Genomic DNA, 26,261 nt, shown 5'->3' with positions numbered 1-26,261 from the left:
TGTTCTCGCGTAGTTTTCGGTCCTCCCGGTTGGTAGGTTATGTAGAATTTCGACCCGATAACAATGTCCTTGGACCTTGTTTGTGTCGCTAGGGCAATAGTATTTCGGGTCGGACACAGAGGAACAAGAAGAACGAAGTACAAAAAGAAGCCTATGTGCCAGCAGAACTGATAGATCTGTTATAAAGTAAAAAGGGCATACCGTTGCTCGGGTTTGGTAATTACTTTATATCAATAACCTTATTTCTAAATCTTAGAACCTCATATTTTGTTATGCACTTCATTTTCAAAACGATGAAATGCAGGAAAATCGAATATTTTTTGCTGGTACCCTTCTTAATACCACTGCGACACGATTGCTATGTAACAGTTGACGGATGTTTACTAACATACATCCGTTGTGACATGTCACATACTTTAGAGCTATTCAGAGCATGCTATGCTATTAGGTGTACCAGTAAAAAGTCTTATTATTTTTGTGTATTATAAAAAGGCGTTGATTCAAGCAAAGTCAACAGCGTTATTAAACGAAGAAAACTATTTAGGCATGACAATAACCTTATATAAATCATAAGTGTTTGCAATTGAAAATGCACATTAATTTTGTCATCGCATTAATGTTGTTGTTTTTTACAAGCATTGATCAGTTTGCACCAGAGTGATTTATTGTCAAAATGGATACGGAAAAAATTCAACGCTAAAAGCGGCTAAAAATGACATATTTCTAAATATATTTATAAAATTTAAAACTAAAATGCTTTTAAATAAATATGTTCTGTATTACGAACATTAATTGTCATTAAATGTCTCGTATAAATGTATCTGATTATGTCATTTGCTTTGAGCAAATGTTCACAAATTGGAATATTCTCCATGGAAATGCACACATTCTTATTACATGTAAATAGAAGTCCTTCAATTATATTCAATGGTATTGCAATTACTTTTGTCTGTCATACGATGTTTTTATTTCTGGACAAATTTTGAAAAGCCTTTAACACAGCTGTAACAAAATCGTAGCTTTATCGGAATGCACAACATGTTTTAACATACAGCGCTTCAGTTGAATAACATTCTGAGTGTCCCTAGTATGTTCAATTAACTTATTAACGTAAAATTTCAAATGTTGACAACTTCCGTTTCAATGTTGAAAATTTAAAACAACCACAATAAAAATGTGAGTGTACCACTCATATACACTGTGGTACTGTCAAGCAATAATTCTGCAATAATTTCGGCTATTGGCTATATACTCACAACCCAGATTCCGTTAGTGCGGCATTGGGATAGTATAAATCATTTCCTAACTTTATTATATCTTTATATTTTTATTTTATTTGTAATTTATTTCATGTCATATTCTCTTGTCATAATATGTTTTTCATAGTCTTCATTTTGTTTCTATTTGATGATATGGTACAGCCCTCAATATGTAGTAAGTATGATAAACGTCAATGCTTAATGTCCTGAAGAAATGTAAAACTAGTAGACACATGCATTAGAGTAAAAACTCAAATAATTGCAACCTGCATTTTTGTGCATATCAAATAATTGGCTTACAACCGCAGGCTAATATTTATGGATAATAAATAACAATACCGTACTCAAATAGAAAATACTCACCCTGTCTGAATTGCTTTATTATATCTTATATGCAGCAGCACATTTTTAATCTGATCAAGTCGCTTTTGATACTAGGTCTCGTAATGATCTTGCAGTAGCGCTGCCATATTGCTTTGCTTTACACCAATCAAAAGCTCGGTTACAAAATGAACATAAATACTAACCCATAATGGGAACATTACAACCACAATAAAAATGTGAGTTTACCACTCATATACACTGTAATGGGAACATTACCACAAAAATCATACTATACGTACGTAATGAATTGACCTTTTTACATGAAATATAAGTGTTATAAGTTCATAAATATTTTTAATGAATCAATTATTTGTAGATTTGTGTTCTTTATAATATATCACTGTTATTATTGATAAACCTGTTTGACATAGATCATTACAATGTTTGTAACGCCATAGGTTTTGAAACAATTCAACAAATGTCTGTATATATATGAATAGTAAATAATGATGGTTTCCTTATCTACAAGATTTAAATATATAAATATATTTATGTCAGACAACATCATCGGTAACAGTGAGCTCCAGTTGAAAAACGCATCATATTTATATTTGCAAATTGTGGTTTAATAATATTTGGGAAAGTTATTCATACCCAGCCATGCAATGAGTTAAAAGTCTGTTGAAATGGAGTTTATAAATAAGCAGTATTCTTCTTTCCATTCGGTCAGGAAAAATTGTAGCAATAAAATGTTTCACTGAAGTTTACTACTAGAAATAAACGACTTCCAATTACAATTAGGAGCTGGTATGATATTGTGCAAAACGAACAAAAATGGTAATTTTGTAATTTTGTAATACCTCATTTTGTGAATGATATAATATTATAATGCTCTTTTTGTCATGTATTTTGACATGAGTTTAGATCAATAAACTTGGAAACTTGTGCACTTATCGGCATTCCTTTAAAACAATTTTATTTACGATAATCCATCGTCGACAATTATTAACTAAATGCAGAACTAATTAACATGTAATCTTAGGATTAATGAATCATAATCTCAAATGAAACGTATCTAGTTCTCGCTTCATGGCATTTGCCTTAGTACATTACTGCGTTCATACAGGATGATCACACGATACATGCAATCAATAAAAGTTTCTGGAAAGAACTTTTGCAGGCAAACACTAACTTAAATAATCAGCAATATATAGAAATCAATTTATTTCACAACATACATGTACATGCAGAATTAAATGTTGAAGAAACAATTTTATTCAGAAATAAATGTATACTCACAAACATGTTCGAACAATATAACTGTTCAACTATATCGACGACACCGTTTGTCGAATTCTTTTATTCGTACTGATACGAATGGGGTTAAATTGTTATCAATTCTAAACATTGATTAAATAATTTTCATCAATTTTAAACTTAATTCCGAATCAGATTATTGCTTTAATATTTACTTTGGTACATAAGCGTTAAGGTATGCATTAATGAACTTAGCAATACAGAATGGTGTTATACATACATATACGAAAGAGGGCCCTTCCGATGTTAATGTGAATAAATATCCAAGGGCTTTGTCATTTGTATTCAGCGATAAGGTGATGGATGCTTAACCATTTTAAAGTGCGAGTCTACTTCAAAAGCAGGTTTGTTTCGAAAAACGCATTGGATAATAACTATTCGCCTTAATTGGATAGACGAACGCACGTTAAAATATTACAAAACAACAATAACAAAATACGCCTCGTCTACGAATTCATCTTTGTTGTTAATCTGAAGAGTCGCTTTGGTGTAGTAAAGTAAGTTCAACGTCACTCTAATACTGTCATTCGGCCATTTGTTTACACAATACAACTAAACAATTACATGTATATGTGTACGTTTTTTTTAAAACTGGATTCAAGCATTTAAAAAGGTGTGTCTTGTTGAAGCATTAGCAGTATCTCCGGTACCAAAATGCTTAATAGACGGGTGGGAATCCATGCTCGAGTTAGCCGAGTAAACAAAGCGGTATGGCTTTCTCCTCCTGGCTGTTACAAGCCTCTCTTTCACCTCCTTTATCCATTTAATTGTCACATTAAAACTCAGGAATATGAACGGGTTCACTGCCGAATTGCTTGGTGCCATTCCTCCGAAAAATCCGTAAAGCTTTCGTGATATCAAGCAATGATCTCCGAAAGACATGATTAGTTCCATGATGAAGTTAGGCGTGCTACAAATTGTAAATGCTAATATAATAGCAAAAGTTAATTTCAACGTCTTTATTTTTGCACGAGGGAGAGATGTAGATTGTGTGCTCTGTAGGTAAACTTTTCCTGTTTGAGTTTTAAACCTCATGGTTCTTTTATTTGTATTTTCGTTCGCCTTTTGTGCCACCTTGAGAAATATACGGATATAACACACACATATGAGAACAAACGGAACAATAAACACTGATAGTTCAATGTAGATAATCCAAAGTCCCCTGTGCCATTCTGGTTTGGTACGGAAGATGTTTTCACAACGGGTCTGTCCGTCCACCTCATTTAAATGGAAAACTCCGAGCATGGGAGCGGCACATAGCGCTGCCATGAGCCAACCTAGACCGGCCATTTTCCACACCTGAAATGGTCATTTAATGCATGACATCTAATAATAAAACAATGAAAATTACAGCGACGATAAAATAAACTGTTTTGAGGCACAAGACACTAAACGAAAAATCATAATGCAGCAAAGTCAGATTGCATATGCATTCACTGTCTTCATAAATACATTTTTGAAGTTTTTTGCTTTGGATATAAGCAATTATATAAAAATAGTAATGTTCAAAGAAAGGTTTTTAGATAATAGCATCATTATAGTTTGTCAATTTTTCAATCTTTTCATCGTTGACCTTCGCTATTGAATGGTTTTGTACAAATGGTATTAAAACATTGTTTTGTTTTAAAAATGGTTTCGTCAGAATAAATGTTCATATAGTCATACTAATATTTCTAAATATCTTTGTTCTTTTTACCAAGCTTTACTAAGATATGAGTATCCGACATTGTTAGTTTCCTAAAGGCCCCCTCCCCCAACCCATCATCTCCACCAGTCGTCTAGCAGTTATATTCGCAGTAACAGTTGGATCTGTCTTTGTTCATGTGTTTTGCCATTTTATCGTCAACAAGTAAAATGCTGAGAGTGTTTCTGCGATTTAATTTGCATCAGGATAATCATTAAAATGTCCTAAAAAGTATTAAGCTAGCTTCAGGATTGGAAGGATATCGTAATCTGTTACTTTACAATATACTCATTGTACGTTCTATCACGATAAATGAGGTCTGCCACCCAAAGAGTTACCGGTAATCTACAATAATAACTAGGGTGGGACATCATTTCTTTATGTTACTTATTTTATGAAATAATGCGAAGAATGAAAAATATATGAAATCATGCAATGCTTATTAAGTATTAAGTTCAAACTAGTGCTAAACCATTTCAGCTAACTATCTGTTCATGCTTCATTTACCATATCATTATAAATAATGTCTTCATCCTCACAGATGTATTCAACAATAACATATTATGACCTCTCGTCTTCCACACTTCCATTACGCTGATTGTGAGGAAACTTAATTTGAACATCCCATATTCTCTGAATATTTTTTATTAACGTAAGATGCCAATGTTAAGGAATTCATTTCAGAATAATGAGAGAAAAAATCTGCAAAACCATTGAAGAATGGCCCTAAATAAAAGCTTTTGTACTTTTGTGAGTATAGAACGAGAAAACTGGTGGTGCAATTGCAAAGATAAACTAATGTCTTAAAAGTCCATGTTTAGGCGCCGACTTATCTTTCGTTTGGACATCCATTAATCCGTTTATCGTCGATACCCCTTATTGTTTCATATACCACAATTGTCATAACTCAATTAGGGTCACACTAGTCAAACCAAAGTTCTCACAATAATTACAAATATGCGATTGTAAAGTGACCATAAAAAAGTTCGAACACTTATTCTGTATTTTAAGGAAACACGTTTTAATAAATATTGAGGCAAAATTGTGTTTACTTTCTTTTCCATGTTTTTTATTTTTTTATTTTTGACTTGTTTCCTAATATAATGAATTATTTTGGGTTTAACAACCTTTGTTTATTCGTATATCGCCAATCCACTTTATTAAAAGATTATCATTTAATTAATACGTGTTTGTTTAATGTTTGCACAGGAACATTTAGCTATATTTGGGACCTTAACACTGATACTTAGATATAAATTGATATGTTATACCTAATTTCGATTCAGATTATCATTTAAGTTATCATGATATATGTAAATTATATCACGAAAAGTGTTAGTTTCTCCACTGTGCAAAAGGAAGTGGGAATTATTTGCCAATTGTAAGAGTTTCTTGTCTGTTTGAGATGGATCGGACTTAATAATGTAAATCCTAGCGAACTAAGTGCCATTAGCAAACATATAACGAACTGGCATTTTGACAATGAGCACGTGCACTGAGTGTGACAGTCCATATACAATTAATTCAACCGTAATGTACTTACCGGCCAGGATTCTTTTAATGGAGCTCTGATTGCTTGATGCCTGTCGATGGCTATCACAATCAGAATGTAGTTACTTGCCACCATTGAGAAACCTTGTAGGTACTTCACAACTCGACACATGACCGGGCCCGCGTACCAGGTCCGGTCATTATACTCCCAGATCAATTGAGGAAGAACTGCCAATAGGATCACAAGGGCGTCAGCAAATGTTAGGTTCAATATAAAGGCGTTCACCCTTGACAGACGATTGAAGCGCGGCGACACTTTGCGATTACAGAACAAATAAAGAAGCACTAGTCCTGCACCTATCAGTCCGACAATAATAATGCTGTAAAGGATGACTAGTCTTAAAGGTTTGTCTAACTCTATATCATGAACTGTCCCACATCGGTTTGGTTTTTCAGCTGATGTAGTTACAGAATTAGGAAGTTGTCCTTCCGTCAAATTGAGGTTTGTAAAGTTTCCCTCCATTCCCGTGTAGTGTTCGATACTCATATTCGTCATTGAGGTGATGTCATCTTACTGCTTGGTTATAGAAGCCACAAAGTGTTTCTGCAAAAGAAAAAAAAAACTGGAAAATAACTGGAAACACTTGAATTATTAATGGTGATAATGTCTTACCTTGACAGCAAGTATGAGGAACATTACTAAAATGTTTAAGATATTTATGAACTAGCTGCTATGCACTCACACTGTTCAATTGCAAAGTAATTGGGTAAACAAATTGAAAAGATAACTCATAGCATATTCCGATACGTCTTGTAAAAACGATCCCTCAATGCATCCTTATTCCTATGTTTAAGCTTGATTCATGTCGAACACGCTGTCTGAGAGAAATCTATGCAAAACGCAACTATCTCAAACTACGGTAATAGCATCTGAGACCTGTGTGTTTTTGATTTCGTCAGTTGAACCAGTGGCATAATGCAATTATTAATAAAGCCAAAAGTTTGCGCCTTGCTTCACATGTGTATATTATCTCTGACATCAGTTAATTAAGTTCCATTTGAATATCCTGAGCTGTTCTTTCGTGAATTGAAGAGACGACGCCGATGACAAGAGCAGTGCTATAACAATACCCGACTGTTTCTTTTAAAAGAAATCAAATCTTATATCAACGTCAGAAAATGACACATGATTGCTGCAGGCCTTAAAGAAGACAATTTTATAGAAACTGGTAACGTCTAGCAACCCTATTTCATGCACATTTTGTTATTCAAAGGAACAATTATGATAATCCATAAAACACTAACGTCGTGATGATTTTAATTTTAAAATAATTAATTACCCTTCTTTAGATGGAGATGTTTCTAGTTCACCATCATATGGTGTTTTTATTGATAAACAGTTGGTAACATTTGCAGAACATGTACAGATGTAAAAACAAATCAGCTCTCGCAGTAAACTTATGACGGAAACACTTCTAATGTATGCAAAAAGCTACAGAAAGAAGCTCGGTAGCAAAATGTTTAAACATAAACCCGGTTTAGTGGCACTGGGCAAACGCCAAAGACATAGAACACAAAATCACAAACAAGAAACATAGAAAAACAGCCCAAAACTCCACAAACAGCACAGTGCATACATACTATATTTATAAAAATATATTAATATTGTCATTAACGGGATATATGATATATAGGAAATCCAACCCCCTGTCATAATAAACTGGCATATGTAGCTGGCTTCACATTTAATCAAGACCGCCAGATAGAATTTCTGATGTCGGGATTAAATAAATTATACCAAGACTGAGAGAGCATTCGCTTATAATATTTGTTGATATTTAAATGAATTGAATTATACTCTTACTGCAAAGGACACAAGTATTTTACTAAACTGTAAGTCAAAATTTAGCGTCAATATGTACCAGTGGGGCGATGCATTGCAAGTTCTTTACCTAAAACGAGAAGCAACGTTTTTCCAACGATTAACGATTAAATGAATACTTTAAAGCAAAAATGAATAATGCTGAACTGTGCATTTACCGGATATTTTGTAATTTACAAGTACATAAATGGAATGTTTATACGCTTTATGATGTAAAATTCAGGCCAAATGATATAAGTAGCATGGAAGTTATGATTTCAACGGATTCACAAACGTTTCACAATTAACATACTGGAAAAAAAACGCTCGTGAATATGAAGTATTTAACACCATTGTTATTAGATAAAACATTATATTTTACCTGTAGTACGAGAAATAAGATAGGAACGTCTAATTCCAGATAAAGCCGCCGTCTTTCTTCCTCTTTCATTGATAAGACAAGGCAGAAATTAGCCAATGACATGTTATGAAATAAAATAGCATCGCTGTCTAAACTGAGAAAAGTGGAATGCCAGCTTCAATTGGAAGGTCATTGTTATAACACATTTTGTCTGTTAACCAAAACAAACTTGCGTAAGTGTATCTGTAGCGCGTATTTCTCTTCTTCATCAGATTACTTAAATGATGTTTTATCTAGCCCAAATTACATGCCATCAACTGCCAAATACTTTAAACTTAAATCCCAGAGATTTAGAGGGCAAATAAAAGAAATTTTGTTGATAGGAAATGCATAACGTAATGAAAACGAATGAAACCCACGTCAGACTTCATTAGGTAGAAATAACTCAACATTAATGTTGTTAGTATCTGTGAAATATTTTTCCCAAGAAATTCAAATTCCCCTTTATGTTGAAGTTGAATATTTCAAGAATGAGCCGTCATTGGAGTATAGTAAATTATATGTGGGTGAGGAAATAAATAAATCAACTGTGCTTTTGAGACCAACAGCAATGGCGCCAAGTACGTGCAACCGAGGCCTATCATTGTTTTTGAGCAAAATATTGATGTAAATGTTAAATACAAACACTTGAGGTGTTACTAATTGTTTCAGACAATACGAAGGTTACATGTCAATATCTCAAATTGTTTTTGTTTGCATTCTTAATGAAACAATAACTAAAAAACGCAAAAAATCCAACACTCTTTTAAATTTGATTTAAATAGAAATTAAACAAAAGTGGTTAAAAATAATTTGTTACTAAGGGACATTAGTCAAAGCATGGTTTTTAGATAAATGATAGTAGCCCAAAATTGATTATTAGATATCCAAGCTTAACGACATAAGTTCAAATATGGTAATGAGGTTTTATTGAGCTAAACGACAGAAGTTCTAATATGGTTATTAGATATTTGTTTCTAAGCGAAAAAAATCTGACACATCTGTATTAAAAACAGGGAAACTATAGGGACAAGCGGGTATTGAAGCGATTTGTATTCACTGCAAAACAAATTTATCCCAATATCCTTATCAACTATCCTTATTTAATGGCGAACGTTGGCATATACTGTCTTCTCGTTTATAAATAAGCTTATTAAGAACACATTGATTTGGTTTGTCAGTTACAATTGTACTGATGCATGATGCACTCCCGCAAGAATGCTGAAGTGACATATGACAAGTCCTATGTCCAGTGACATGTCGATCCATTTTAATGACTTTGGGAATTATTCCTTTTTTGGTTATTTCCTACAAGATGACAAACATGAAGTCATCAAATATATACAATCCAGTAGTTTGTAAAATGACATGTTCGGTCTAGGAAAGCGAGGTGTGTACGCCAGCTTACAACAGTGTTTCTGTACAATGTTACAATTATGATTTTTTCTCTGTTTTAAACAAATTAAATAAATGTTTCTTTGAACCATGACAATTGCTATATAGAATAGGACGGGAGGAAATTCTATATCGGGTTATTTGATGTCATCAAAACGTAAAATAAATCATTTGAATAATCATTACAAATAATCCTTGATATTATACATTCTTCCTGTGAATTTAGCAACAAACAACAAAATAGAAATCGCAAATATAACAACAAAAGTAAACATTTCTTTTCATACGACCGGGAAGAATACTTGACACTCGTTTTTATTCTTGGCTTAATAATGTCATTTTGATAATGGTTACACTGACGAGGCACGTCGATTTAGATTTACCGTCCAGTTTATTTAACACTATATAAATATACATATATATAGATAAAAAAACACACACGCGATAACACTCTCCTCAAATCAAGTTTGAAGAAAAATGATCAAAACAACTATTGAAAAAACAACTGACGTTTGGAATGGGATTATTTATTTCAGATTTCTAAAATAAAACCTAAGTACGGAGATGTCAATTCAGAAGAAGGGGATGATTTTCAAACACTTCAGTCGTATTATTCGAATATCCAAAGTAATGCTATTCATATATGTTTTGTACAAGTGAAACAAATGACACAAAAAGAGTTTTACTGGTGTTGTTTGTGGAGTTTTGAACGGTTATTCCGTGTTTCTTGTTTGTGATTTTGTTATTGTGTTCTATGTCCTTGGCGTTTACCCTGTGCCGTTAAACGGGGTTTATGTTAAAAGTTTGGCTACTGAGCTTGGTTCTTCAGGTTTTCACATAACTAGTAATGTCTTGTTAAAATAATATGTTACGTAGTATAACTTTCGTAGCGTAGCTGTCAATGTTGTATGGTATCAGGTTTTCGGCATTTCTTTTTATATTCTTAAATTCAGTTAAGCACCATTTCAAGACAAGTGAACATCATTTTTAGAGAATAATTCGACAATGATAATTGTCATCCGTTTACTTTAGCATTAATTCTGATTTGATTACATTTTTTTTAAGCCAGATGAAGTGACCACTAATGGCTAAAAACTAAAATTAAACACAATTGATCTTCAATCAAGTTTACAGAAAACGATGTTTTACAAGTACGATTATGCTTAAACATAGAAACATAAAAATATTCATAAGAACATTTGACAGGACAATACACATCGAAAACACCTGCAATGACCGGAATCGGTTGTTGAAATTTAAGATAAAACAAATGAAAAATCAATCAAATTTTTACGAAAAGAATCTAAGTATAGTTTTTAAATTCCTAAGTTGTTGAAACGCATTTTAATAAAAAGCATTTATAAATACATATATTAATAAAATGCTATCTGTATCTGTAATTTTATAAAACTGTTTGTCATTGTAGGCTTTAAACCTTGTGTCTCTTAACAGACTCATTACTATTGATGTTTTGGTGACATGGATCGTCCCTATTATTTCTAGTGTATTATTACACAACTTCTCCCTGATTCTTAAAAAGCAGCACCAATCCTTTTTTGATTTAAAGAACATTCGCACGAATTCATATTCCCCTTATGGCGAAAAAAGAAGCATCGGAATGGGAATCTGCCATCAAACTGCCATGAAAAACACGCTTGTCCATACACGTGGCACCAATAGAGATATGTTTATCACTTCCCGAATTAAAGGAAAATGTGTGATCGTTAGAGAATGATTCCGCCTATTTATTATTATTTAGTACCATTAAGCTTTTCATTTTCAAGGAGATTTCTCCGTGTAAGCTTTAACAGCTATAACTGTACGATGTCCCATTGAAATGTTATATTTAAAATTAATTTATTTTAATGTGTAACTTTTCTGACTTTGTGGACATGAGTGTCCGTGTGTAAAGATGCACTCTTACTCCAAAAAAAGATTTACCTCAATTAATGTCAAAAACAATGATTCTTATTAAGGATACCGAGGTTTAAAGATAGGTGAAGTAAACACGATATTTCTACCTTTTGAGATGATAGTAGATCACTGTTAATCTTTTAGCATTCACCAATCATTTAATATGTTTGCGTATTCAGCCATTATATCCACGGTTACAATCTTGTACTAATTTTGAATAAGAGTGACACTTGAAGTGTCTGTGGGACCTAAACATTGTGGCTCTTTACAGAGGTACCGTTACATTTGTGGCTACTTGGCTGGTCCTTTTGTGGTTTCCATTGTACGTATATTTGTCCGTCATAGATGCTCAAGTATATTACAAAAATGCATAATGCAACAAAGAGCCACTTCATGACATGTAGGTTGTTATTATTGAAACAATTGCCGTTCACTGAGATAATGTACGTACACATGAAACTGTTTCCTCTACAGCAAACAATAAACTGGTAAATTTCCATGCTCTAGTAGGTATGCTACAAGGACTAGAACTTCGTATACTGGTGTAGCGGGATCATTGGTCATATTTTTGTTTATGTGTGTTCATATGTATAATCTGCGTAAAGTCAGCTATTATTTCAAAAATAAAGTTGTCATTATCATTTGCATTAACGTTTACTATCTTTTTCAACTCTTTACAATTTAATAGCCCGTTCCCCCTTTCTTCTTTTTACAAATTAACCGCCGACTTCATATCAGACTTTAAATGAGAGAAAAGTGCTTCTTTAACTGAAACATTGTACGCATATTTCTCTGAGTAATTAGCTTGTATTTCATTAATAAGTCACTTCAATAATTAAACCTCGAATTTACAAACGGAACGGTTTTTCCCTAAAGAGGGAACGTAAATGAAGATGCTTTGTCGACATAGGAACACGGGTTCGCAATATTAGGTTGTAGACAAGCATTTTTTTATTAAATGAAGTTTTCGAGCGCGTCTATTATCAAATGAACCATTGACGTGTTTACAGAGTCTTTTTGTTAAGGTTTAGATAGACAAAGTCTCAGTTAGGAAAAGTTTGCAATAAGACAGACCAAGATCTCACCAACTCAATATAAAAGTAAAATGATTCGCTGTGCAACCACCTCCAAAAATTACCTTCTTTTAAGAGACATCTATTACTTTTTATTGTCTACTTTGCTTACATATACTGAACTTAATGCATATTGTTTCATTCTCACTGTTTCATTTTTCCGTAGAATATTGCCGGCATTTGAATTATTATCAAAGACGATGTTAAAATTGAATTGAGATGCAAGGAACATTATTGCTGCCTACAAGATAGTGTTGCCATTGTATATTGCGATATGTAGAGATGCCAGTTTGGTATCTTTTGATAGGTATTTGTTTACTGATTCTTCGATGTGAAAATGACCAAGAGAACGGCATACACAGTTATACCAATTTGCATGTTTGCACTTTATTTTAACTGGAATCGGACGTTAATGGCATATTTAGCAATGTTGAAAGGCAAAACATACTTGGTATATTATTTTCACTAAAAGTTTTATATCGTCTTTTTCTGCACCCACCTTCTTTCACATTATACTTGAATAATCCAACAGGAATCCAACATTCTCATAATTTACGAGTGGGATTGTTAAAATGTTTTGACCAATATGGATAAAGACACAAACTTACAATCCTCTTGTGTGGTAGCATACCGAATACATACATCGCGCAAATAAAAGAAAAACACACAAGACACCAAATTTAACGCAGCGGTAAGTTCCCTTTCCTGTACATTAAGCACGTCTGTGTAGAATATCAAATGATAAGTATCAAAAGCACTTTACAGCTTTTACAATCTCTATCAGATAGTTTTGTGTGTTTTTTAAATACTTTTAAATATGAAATATTCTTTTTTAAAAGATTAAAACAAAACAGCACTACAAAGCTCATCAAGGTGTTGACGGCAAATCAACATTTTGAAGACTTACCAAGTTTATAATTTTTAACCAAGGCTATGACGGATAACCAAGGTTTTGACGGTTAACCACGGTCGTAATTCGACAAGTAAGTTTACACTGCAAAGTGAGACACCATGTTGCGCCTTTGATTTAACACGTCTTCACTAATGGCAACAGAAAGACAAATGGAAATGTGTATGGCATCCGCATTCATAATACACAGTCTGAAATGTTCCGTCTCTAGTCAGATCGCAATAATTAGCGACGAAAGACAAACCCAAAAGTATCATACTACCGATATAAGACTATAACGCTCTTTATCAATTATTGATCACGTGCTTTGTTGGTTTGCAGTTACATATGATATGGTCCAATCGCTGTAAATGGCAATTAAAAATCTTTGACTTGAAGTTTTCAAAGCAATTATGTTGTCCAGAAAATATTTTATTAGCTACAATTAAGCAAATTAAGAAAAGCTATACGATAACAGTTCCCTTCCTATGATATTTCCAATAATAAATAAGCTTTGACATGAAATGATTACATCAACCTTGTTGAATTACACTTCTTACCGGAGATAAGACCGTACCATAACGTCACCTTCATTTTATTCAATTAATTTAAATATTGCATTCAGGTACAGAATATACCTATAGTTATAGCGAAATAAATTACATGTATTTTATTCTATTTTTGTTTTTGCATTGCTTGAAATATTAACCTGGACTGTGCCAAACCTACTGGCTCTTGATCAACTTATCCTTCCGCGGATATGTCAATATGTATTATTCAAGGATTGAAATGTCTGCAAAATCTTGTGCATTATGAGTTATTCCTTTAGGCGGTACAATTGTATTTTGTTTTGCTTTAACTATTTGTGTTCTTCACACGTACTTGTTGGGCTAATACGTGTGGGTTTCGTTTCAACAGCCGGTCTGTTCTGGGCTATTTCACTGATGCAACATATTCGAGTATCAATTGCTTCGTCCGATTTTACTCTATTTTTGTGTTGTATGTTTAAACGGTTTATTACCAAATATTTTTGCAGATGTTTCCAATCATAAAAATAGTAAATCTATCGTACAAATTGTAGAAATACATTCAAACCGAAACTCTATCAAGTTATCAGATCATTCAAGTAGTAACGATCACTTGTTTTATATAGGGGATAATATGATCTGTATCACTATATATGCAAAAAGCTACAGAAACATGCTCAGTAGCAAAAACTTTAAACATAAACCCGGTTTAGTGGCAATGGGCAACGCCAAAGACATAGAACACAAATTCACAAACAAGAAACATAGAACAGCACACAACTCTACAAACAGCACAGTGCATAAAACTATATATATATATATATATATATATATATATATATATATATATATATATATATATATATATATATATATATATATATATAAATAATTGGTATGTTTATCAAGAATTGTTAGGTACCGCCTTGGAACGGCCAGTAAAATGTAAATTTACTGGGGGTTTAAACCAGTTTATGTGCACAAACCTCACTCTTATCCCAACAATTCTTAATAAAGATAAAACGTAAAAGATAAATCTTATCAAAGTATGCATTAACTTGGGGAAACTTATCAATAAAACAAATAATAATAAAAGACGACAAGGTAAACCCCAAGTACTTCAATGATTAAAGATCCCAACTCTATCTGCAGACGTCGAGTGTGATGTCGAGACGGATACATGTTGACCCATCGAACGAGACGTGATGCAGGTCACCAGAATGCGTCGTATCGTAATATTTCATTTATCGTATACTTTACTATTTGATTGTTCTTTTTATTTTCGGTTTTAATTTGATTTTAGTACACCGATATCTGTCAAATGACCAAATATTGAATGGCTTGCAGGTTTCATATGTTACGAACTTGTGTATTAAAGTTAAGGGAGGCTACTTCAGTCGAACGAAGTCAGAAGTCACAGAATTCACTTTGTTGAGGTTAATAAGAAAAAATATGTTTATGTCTCAGCAAAATACATTGCAAATACGAAAACCATTATTAAACGTTACAGCACAAAAAATAACAAACCTAAACGATACTTGTTTACGAATATACACTAATTGTCATTTCCTGAAGACGTAACGCGGTCAATTGAACAAATTGAATGTCGTGGAATTTCTTGACGATCATTATTTATGCAGAATAAAAGTTCTTTAGTCAATCGCTTTTACCATTGAAGGCACGAATTCGCCATCTTCTTTGTTTTGGAGAGCTGCTAATGTTTTTGATAATGTTACAATTTATGAACTTCGAATTGGCAAACAACTAGTTCTCTTACTAGATATATTGGAAGCGTTCTCTGATTTGTGCGTATCCTCATTTCTCTTTGAATAACCCTGTTTCTGAATATTTACATGCTTCTGAAGGCATAAGTAGAATTACGTAATTTTGTGTATCTAAAATTTGACAGGTTCTACCAAATATTTTATCACGCTATTTTAGCGACCCGAAAGATGTTCCTAAACTACACTCGGTTCTGACATGATACGGAATCAGAAAACGATAGTTTGCTTTTATTTTCAATGTTGAATTTGAAAAAGGTAATTCATAGGCATATAATAAATGTGTATATAAGTCTATACTGTGCATTTGGTGAGCTTACAAGTACACGTATGTGCATTGTGCCAATACAATGTCCTTACCGCAGTTGTATTGTGTTTGTCTCAAGAGAAAAGTTCACCTTGTTTCAATGTGTGACGGCTTACAATCAAACATATGTCCAAGCAACCGGCTTGACATAGAACGTTTACGTTAGCATCATTGTAAACGTAAACCTCGTTTTAATTCAAATCATTATTTTTCTAGAATTAAAAAAAGTTCATCGGTAAAAGTTAACAACTATGCCGTTAACAACATTCTTAACCTTAACAAAGTTCAGAACAATCGGTTAAAGCATACCAGGATTACACTCCAAACAACTTCCGCACATACACGTACAAGTATAAGTAACATTTTGTACAGCTCTCTCATACCTAACGTCTAAATACTCTAACGAGAGTGCAACACGGTGATCCTATTACAAAGACTCACTAAGCTAGTTTATGAAAGACAAAGATGGAACGTCCAGACAGGAGTGGACATTCCAACTTAATCTCTTTATTAAGTAGCAAGCGTCAGAACAGATTTCCAATTTATTTTAAAATCACTGCTAACGAAGTTGATATCTTTGTCCGTTACGATTGTGTTTCTCTCTATCCTTAACATTGTGCTTCCCGTCTAACTTAAGGCTACTGGGCTTGTGTTTGTAAATCCCATTGTCTTGTTAATTTTCTGTGAAGCAGATACCATGCTCATGATAAAAAGAACGCGCATGCAAAAATATTGCAATAATTTTAGCAGCCTACAATCTTAAATGTAGAGTGATAGCTGTCTACTGGATAGGTGTCCGTCTCTCATCGAAGAGGTTGTGGGTTCAACCATCACTAGTGTTACTTTCTTATAGCCACTTAAAACAGACACCCGTTTCTACCCGGGGAACTGTATCGAGAGTGATTGTATAAGCTAAAAGCTTTTGTCACAATCGAGGTAAAAGAAATTAGTACAAACTAACTAAAACTAAACTCGTATTACGTATCTATTGAAAAAATGTACATAATACATGGTTTATGATCTGGAGATCTATTTTCTATGGACATATTTGGTAAAGTCGGGCGTGTGTTTTTGTTATAAACTGTTATCACTGTTATAAAGCTTGAATACAATTCAAAAAAGAAAAGTCCATCGTAATGTTTATGCGATGCATTTGTTAGAATGCCAAAATCAATAGAAACAATCATTAACTGAATATGGGATCGATACTATCTATGCTCATACTATGAAAATAAGTTATTCAATTATAATTGATTGGTATCGTAACAAACAACAATACACGCATAGTTTTAGCATTGTTCAGATTGGGAAATGTGTTTGGAAATACCTTTATAATGAAGCCAAACATTGTTGCTACATAATTATTAGAATATTTATCATACATTCAAAAGAATGTATTTTTACAAGTACATCTATTCTAAGAATGCTTTCTTTTAAATTTCGTTTAATTAAAAACAATAAGACAGGGATTTACTCGTATGACGGGCGTCTAAAACTATCATAAACTGAAACCAGCTCTGCCTTACCGCAGTGAAAGGAAACAAGGTATTCAGTTGTATAGTCAGCGGTGATATAAAATGAACATATGCCTGTATCTTCCGCATATCGCCATTCAGTTCGACTATAGGACTACATCATAAAAATGTAAAATTAACAGTGGAAATCATTTCTTTGCTACGAAATTCCTCCTGTAATTCTTTACGAAATGGCCAAAATCAATGCTTTAGAATATAAACTTCATCTGATCTAGACCTTTGCATCCGTTCGTATCTTGACGTGTAGTAAAGTTCATTTGTATACTTTATGGGCCAAAAGGTATGGCCAACTTATCACAGAAGTGCCAAAATAGCAATTGCGCCGGTAATGGGTTTGCACTTGAGCGCATTGGTGCTTCCGCATTTGAGAGACTATATTCATTATTAATGCTGAAGAAAATAAAGTATCATGGCTTCGAAGTTGGTTTCAATAAGCACAGCTTATTCCTAATATAAACGTAAATTGAATTTGCATTTCTTTGTCTCGCTAATGGTGTACGCACACTATCCACTAAAGATTTGTTTATGAAGAAAGCAAAGTAAGCTAATGTCCCCTTTCAAAGCAAAATACAATATAAGACTTTACATCGTACTATAGGTTTACTATACAATTATTAAAGTAAAAAAACCCATTGATTTCTACTTCAGAAAGTTTTCAAAACTAGAATTGCTAGCATTCATTGTATAAGCTTAACATTGGTTTGGGGTTGTTTGGTAAAAAATGGTTTATTTAAATTATACTACAATTAATTTCAGGGCGTTCTCGTTGGTAGTAAACTAGTCTTTGTTTTAAATTGCTTTTTAGAACTGTGTAGTTGTTGTCAGTTTTTAAAAAAACTTTTATCGTTTGTTTTACAAAAACACACAATGGTTTTTTAAAATCAATCGACCTCTCCGGAGGCGGTTCCATCGGTTTGGTTTCATCCGAAACATTGCTCACTTTGAAACAACAACATGGCGGACAGTGATCGAGCATTTGTTTTGAAACACCATTTATTGAAAAACGGCAAACGACCATCTCCGGTATATTTAAAGACATTTAGAAATAATGGCTAGCTACATGCAGACGCTCTATCATGTTGTCGAAGCTTTACACAAAACCATGCAATTGTTGCTTCATAACAGGTTTTATAAACTGTCGAAACCCTTGAAACTAAAGTTTGGTGTGGACATAAAAACATACAACATCAACATTGCAGTCTCAGAATACATTCACTGAACAACCATATACCCATCCAAGGAATTGAACATTTAATATCACGTTGTAATCAAAATTACAGGTCGGATCCATAAGAACTAGATAGTGTGCTTTATGAAAATGGTTCCGTTTGGGAGGATCAAGCTCAGCAATACGAGCGAATGGTATTCGAGGAAATGTTTCGAGCTTTTCATGTATAAGAACTAACCAATTCTTTTAGAGAGTGGTCCAATATTAAAAACTATGTCCACTTACACTCAATTAACAAGGCAGGGAGGATCCAAAATTAGAGTTAGAGTTGACGCACCTCGGTTTGCTCAACCTAGAACGTGCGACCCCTTACCTATGAATGTAAAAATAAGTCTCCGAACTTAGTACTGGATGATGCAGTGTCCTACACACAAAAACGATTTGGAAACGTGTAATCAAAATGGTGTATTCGAGTGTATATTATCAATGTTTCTCTACAATATTAAAACAAAGAGAATTAGAGACATTGAAATGAGCGTCCGATTTGCAATGTATTGCATTTGAGGTGTGTGGGGGAGCGGGGATGTTGTCGAATACGTCCCCTACCTATATCCGCTAATATATCATTGTTTACCTATTATTTAGCTAAAACTGGATATGCAATACTCATTATCTAGGCCTAGGGTATACAAAGTTAATCCGTCGCCAACTGTTCTCTGCTCTTTTGAGGAGTAGGAGTTGGCAACAAAGAATGTCCTTTGGGAATAAAACATAATAAAAAATTAATCACGACAGCAGAGACACTAAATTGGTACATACAAATAGAAACAACCGACGGAACGTTATTTAAATGTTATCATATTTTGATAGAGTCTGTACAGGCTAATACAATACAGCTTGATGACAATCAGTAATGATGATATAATTGGTAAGTAAGTAAATAGTGTTTTTCTAGGAGATCACAGAGTAGTATCCAAGAATACCAAACTATTATTTGCACGAATACTAAGAGTTTGCTCTTCAGACGAATGCATTGGGCATCCATCAAACCAAAACAGAAAAGGAACTACACAACAGTGAACATTTGATGTAATTCTAGCATCTCACCAATGAATGAATTTAATGTATCTGCCTCTTTAACCAAAGCTCATCTGCTTGTGTTTTTTTCGCCAAATAATGGTTATTACTCCACTCATTAACTTTATTAACTTTGCTTACACTCACAAGAGTGTATTGACTCTTTTTTTCTTAGTTTCGTTCAACAGTGTTTGAGCTACAATCAAGTTTGGACTTTTTGGCATACCGACGGCCAAAAGCATGGGCATAAATGCTCGAATATTAACTCTGAGTTTCCGAATAAGACACAGAATGTTTTTTTTTTTAAATTTTACGAGACACCTTTAATGTAAACTACTATCAACAAAAGATGTGGTAATAAATGTAAATAAAGCACTTTACAATTTTCACACAGTTATTGTTTTTCATATGCCAATAACAAAATGTCGAGAACGGGCGATAGCCTTAGACCCGCATGAAGTCACACAGGTATTGAGTTTGAAACTCAAATTAAAACCTCAATTTTCTTAATCGATTTTTTAGAATTAGGTCAGAGGAGCTGGATTTAAATATGGTTCGAGTCGTTACAAAGAAGGCGGTTTGGTTCGGAGCGAAGCAAAAGTTGTGAATTAAACAACTTTGCTTGTATCATTTCATTAGGCCTTTGAAAGAAAATAATCAATCAGTCGTAAATTTTCGATCGAGAAAACGCATTGAGGAATGTTTTAAGGGCCACACACTGCAAAACGGATGCTCATTTTAATGTCTAGACAATGTCCAGGAAATAATTGAGTGAATTAACAAAGACGCAATTTCATCCAGATTTATACATTATTTTAGATATTTTTTATAGTACACGTATTTATTGGAAGTGTTTGATAAACATATGAAAATATGTTTGTATAAATGACTTTAAAAAACTTTGATTGTATAATGAGTATCATTGCTATGATATTTTGTTTTTATTTAGGGGGTGGGGAGTTTTTAATACACTTCAGTTGATAAATCTTTTTATTACAATATCAACCATGACAATATTTCTTATTTAACCTACACCTGCATAAAAACGAAAAATTATAATTTGAAAGCGGTGCGTAATGCTTATTTGTACACTACATTCTATTAGTTTAATTATTTATCAAGTTCCATCCTCCGCTTCTGGCGATATTTCTGTTTAATATTTTGTGAACAAAGTTGAAAGATTTACTGTAAACATTGATAGGGAAAAGGTGCAAAGATGTAACAGGGAATTATCTCTATGACCTGTTTGGCAGTTTTAAAGGGCAAGAACCGACACCGCGATGTCCCTCAAAGGATACTGTAGATAACTTCTTCGCTTGTTTTCTAATTACGTCTTTCAACAAAGAAACGGGAGCAAATAGTTTTACCTGTCATATGCTTTAATTCATTGTAGTAGTGTCGAAGTTTGATTATAACAAATCTTTTCCTTTGGATAAGCGCCTTGTGAATTTAACAGACTCGTGATAATGTTTTGTTGATAGGCATCTCGTGAAAATTTAACCTTATTATACATAAATATTATATATTTTGCAAATAACGACTTAACAATATTCATAAAATATATAACGTAGGCCCTTTATCATTTTACCGAAGTGTTACTATTGGGAATAGGAACACAAAACAGCTCCGGTCCGTCGGGAATGAAACTTAAACAAAGTTAATTACGGCATAAGAGATAAAAAAATACAGAAACTAACAAGCAGAAATAAATTAAATTTTGATAGATGGGTAGATCACAGCCAGAATGATGTAATTACTATGTAAGTTTAAGACCCTCATATTTCAGACGACAGTGAAACAGCACGTTCAGATTCCATGTAGTCAAACTCAACAACTTGAACAAGACAAAATACGTCTAGTTTAGAGCCATTGGTTTTCCAGAACAACTTGTACTGATTATTTCACGTTATGCTGAATATTTTTGCAGAGCAGCGGTTTATTATAGACAGACTGTTCATCGAAAACGAATTCGCGTATTAAGAGAATTTTCGATTTGTTCTATTCACGTTTATCAATAACGTCATTATAGTATACTTCAACATTATAACTGGAAACAGCCTTATTTATAGATAATTTCAAATTTATTCTGGAAGACTTCTCGTTTGGAGACACAAAGGCAATAAAATGTAAAAATGTGTCAGCTACAATTTTGATATAGTTAAATATTTAGGTATAATTATTGCTGCACGAAGGCCACATTGAATTTTTATCCAGTTTCAATAACTCGAATATAATACTTAAATAACGAGACAGAAGGGCATACATTCGAAAATATCATTTATAATTTGTTGACTACCTCTATTTAGTCGGCGCCCGCGGAGAGTCCCGACTACATTTGATTTTATCTCAGGGACAAGTTCATAAATAGCAGAAAATTTATGTTGTTAATACTTCCAACGTTGCACGATAAAATGTGAAAGACAGTGTGTGTTAAAATTGTTTAATTTAATTGATGATGATGTCTAAAGGTCTGAAATTCTAACGACCCTATAAATTGATTTTTTTTAAAATATTGATTTTAGATATCAACTTTTCCCTCAATAGCAAAAGGTTACAGGGTACCATTATTTTTTTTTATTTGTAATTCTTTTTTAAGGCCTAACAATCCTTGATAAACATGCCTTGTTTTTTATATAGTATATATGCACTGTGTTGTTTGTGGAGTTTTGTGCAGTTGTTCCATGTTTCCTGTTTGTGATTGTTTTGTTTTTGTGTTCTATGTCTTTGGCGTTTACCCTGTGCCATTAAACGGTATGTTTAAACTTTTGGCTACTGAGCTTGTTTCTGTAGTTTTTCACATAAGTATTGGTTAAAGAATAATAAATATACTTTTTAAGTTTTGACGCTTACTTTATTACATTTAATAGGCGAAGCACTTTGGTCCTTTCAATAGAAACTGGTAAAAGTTGTGCAATGCTATTTGAAATTTTGTTATACATATTTAATGCCCACTGAAGACGCCGAATATCAAAAATAAATAGACGCATACACACAGAGAGAAAATACCACACCAGACAATGTTTGCTTCAACTGTTATCTTTTTCATGACGAAAACATTATTAAAGACGTGTCATCTCAAGTCCTCCAATATCGTTAAGTCAAGAACCGAGAAATCACAAAACAAACATGGTATTCGTCAGCTATGCTAACATATATAGACAGATTGTCATAACTTGATTGAAATGCAATTTCTCAGGCTAAGAATTCGAGTGACGTTAACTTCGTATAAAATCACTACAAGTTACCATGGGTCGTATTGTTATGTTGCTACGAAGACCACACTATTGCTTAAGTTTTGTCTCTTACACTTGCTCCAAGAAGAAGACACAAACATTGTTTCTTGATCTAAAGGGGTTTTAATGATTTTCAAACTCGCAATATTCTAAAAGTGTTTTTTTCATTTTTATTTTAAAAAGCCTCCAAATACAAACGAGTGGATCCGTAAACGTTCTCGGCAACAAGATGAAAACGTCAAAATGTGTCTCTATAATATATGACGTGCATCAACATTTAAATCTATTGTAAATTGAAATGCAAATCATTGATTTAAACTTGATGAAACGGTCCCATAAAAAAATCGTTGATAGTGAAGCAAAAATCAATTTGTTGTTTTCTCTTATAAATACATTTTATTTTCATTTCATTTTTAAAACAACCCTGTTGTCAGTCTTCTATCCGCATCAAATTGAAAAGCCGTGAAAGTTGAACAATGTGTCGACCTATCTTCAGTTCTAAAGCATGACTTGTGGTTTTCATTGAATTTGGAAAGGCGCACGACTCGTTGCAAGTTTATGTCTTTGTTTTAAAGTACAATATTAACTCAACAAGTAAAACAAAAAGAAAACATTTTCTCCATATTGTAAGCATATTTTCTCAATAAACTTTAATGTCATATTTGGATGGAGACCCCATTTATCAACGAACATACTCAATTTTGCCACCTTACTGGGCATTTTTCCATTGCCATTTACCATTAAACCAATTTTTATTTAAAATTAAACGTTTTTTAGAAAGAAAAAAAAACAATCATCAGAAAGGTTGCAAATAAAAGGAGCAGTTCAAAAACACTGAAATTTGATCAGTCATAACGCATTGCTGCATTTACCATCGATTTAAAATTTGAGACCGTTATTTAGAGAAACAATACTATAAGACAAGATATCTAAAATTTCATAACTCTAAGAAATACGAAAAATATATCAATACAAAAGAAACAGATGCCTTAGAACTGTGGGTGAGTATATCTGACACCACCGATTTCCTTCGTAAGAAACAAAATGAGAAATAGAATAAATTGAAATAGTCTGGGAATGACATAATCTATAGAATTGTGTAAATTGCATACATTATATTTTGTCTTGAGCCTTCCATTACAAAGAAGTGCCATCTTATAGTGAAAAGATGACAATACATTTGATTCCTATCAGATAATGAAACAAGTTATATGATTTTTCAACTATTACAACCAATAATTGGTCAACTGTGTGTTTGATCGGCAAGAACTGTTAAGTGCAACACTGTCAATGCCAATCTAAACTGTGATAAGCAGCTTAAAAAATTCCGAACAAGCAGTAGATAAAAAACAACAACGTTACACTGGTCAAATTATACCGGGTGTCTTATTATAGCCGCCATACAATACCTGAACCCAGCTTTTGTGAAAGATTGATGCATTCTTGGTTCCTTTGTGCAATGCAATTTAAACTCCATTTGAAAAAAAAATGATGTTATATCACGTTTTGGTATTTAAAACATCGCTTAAATAAGTTAATTTACCTTTCGTTTATCTTTTTGACGTAAGAATGCATGAATTATCTTCTTGCAATCTAAGCATTATTGCTTCCGCAGATGTATCTGTATCTGTTTTGTTTTAATAACTCACCAAGATTAATGTGCAGTTTTTCAAATGAAATTACAAATAAAAAGCTTTACTAATTACATCGGAATGTCATTCCGTCCATGTTTACACTTCTGACTTTTTGCTCTCTTTTAAGTGTTCCCTTTTTAACAAATACAACAGTACTTGACTTATTGCCATTTATTCGTTGAATAGTCCACACCATTCCATTTATCAAAATAATGCATTACAAATAAGTCATAGATCGACAATAAGTGATAATTAATCAATGTACATACTTTATCCGAAATCAGTGCATTTTCGTGTTTGGAAATTGGTTTGAGATTTTTTTTATATAAAACAATCGAGTTTCAAATTTAACATACACACAAATCTTAAGAACCACACCAAACTTTATATTTATTATTATAGGTGAAGTTTCATTCTTGTACATTTCAAAGTATAATAGTTCATTAAACGTCTATAGACTATTGAATGCCTAACAGAAACCATATGCTCAAATTGAAGTTATAAAATCGTGAACTCAACAGTAAATAATAACACTGATAATAATCATATCATGTTGCTCCGGCGAATTTCAAGGTTCAGTATGCTATGATATAATTATTATGATAGATACTACAATAATTAATTATATTACTATAATAATAATAATAATAGTAATAATAATAATAATAATAATAATAATAATAATAATAATAATAATAATAATAATAATAACAATAATAATAATAATTATGATGATGATGATAATAATTAAAATAATAATAAATAATACTAATAACTATAATAATAATAATAATAATTATAAAAAGTATAAAATTGATACACACTATTTAAAAACATAATATATATTTTAATAACAATAAAAGACGTTCGCAGAAAACTTATCAATATATGAATTATTAGCGATCCAGTTCAATTTTCAAGAATAATACATACCAATTTTTCAATGTCCTCCCTCGGCTCAGACAACACAAATACAGGAGTCAAATTTGCACGTCATTCCCAATAACTTTCATCGCACTTCTATAACAGCAACACAAGAGCCGCAAAATGCACGAGTCTTTCTAGATCAACTATGCTCCAATCACAATGGCTAGTGGCTTCTGGTTATTGCCTCTCCTCGCAACTGATCTAAGATGCCTCTCCCATCGATGGCGACGCGTTATCAATACGCTTTAAACAGGTTGGAGTATGTTTTGTTGATCCATCGTTATATATGTTATAGACAAAACAAATCACGGTGTGGATATGTCATAAATCATAGGTTATTTTTTCAATGAAGAGGTTAATTAACGGTTTTATTAGATCTAATACTGAAGCAATTGGGAAATAGCTATCGAACTCGACCAAGTACATCACCCTGTCCCGGGTTGATGAATGCTTTTCATTTCAACA

General features: G+C 32.8%; 1 protein-coding gene across 1 annotated transcript; it reads right to left on the bottom strand.

The window, feature by feature from the left end:
- Positions 1 to 2,717: 2,717 nt before the first annotated feature.
- LOC128229003 (mesotocin receptor-like) lies at positions 2,718 to 25,934 on the bottom strand. The gene is made up of 3 exons (XM_052940624.1): positions 25,803 to 25,934; positions 6,128 to 6,679; positions 2,718 to 4,199 (listed from the first exon to the last, which is right to left on the bottom strand). Exons 2-3 carry the CDS (start codon positions 6,629 to 6,631, stop codon positions 3,498 to 3,500), a joined length of 1,206 nt encoding a protein of 401 aa, XP_052796584.1. The 5' UTR covers positions 6,632 to 6,679; positions 25,803 to 25,934; the 3' UTR covers positions 2,718 to 3,497.
- Between the last annotated feature and the right edge of the window lie 327 nt (positions 25,935 to 26,261).

This window comes from Mya arenaria, chromosome 3, assembly GCF_026914265.1.
Source record: "Mya arenaria isolate MELC-2E11 chromosome 3, ASM2691426v1".
NCBI lineage: Eukaryota > Metazoa > Mollusca > Bivalvia > Myida > Myidae > Mya > Mya arenaria.
This window is presented reverse-complemented; position numbering and strand designations above follow the sequence as displayed.

Coding starts and splice junctions, on each gene's coding strand:
- LOC128229003 (XM_052940624.1), bottom strand. CDS start 6,631: ATGACGAATATGAGTATCGAACACTACACGGGAATGGAGGGAAACTTT. Junction 4,200..6,127: donor CATTAAAAGAATCCTGGCCG/GTAAGTACATTA, acceptor TGACCATTTCAG/GTGTGGAAAATGGCCGGTCT.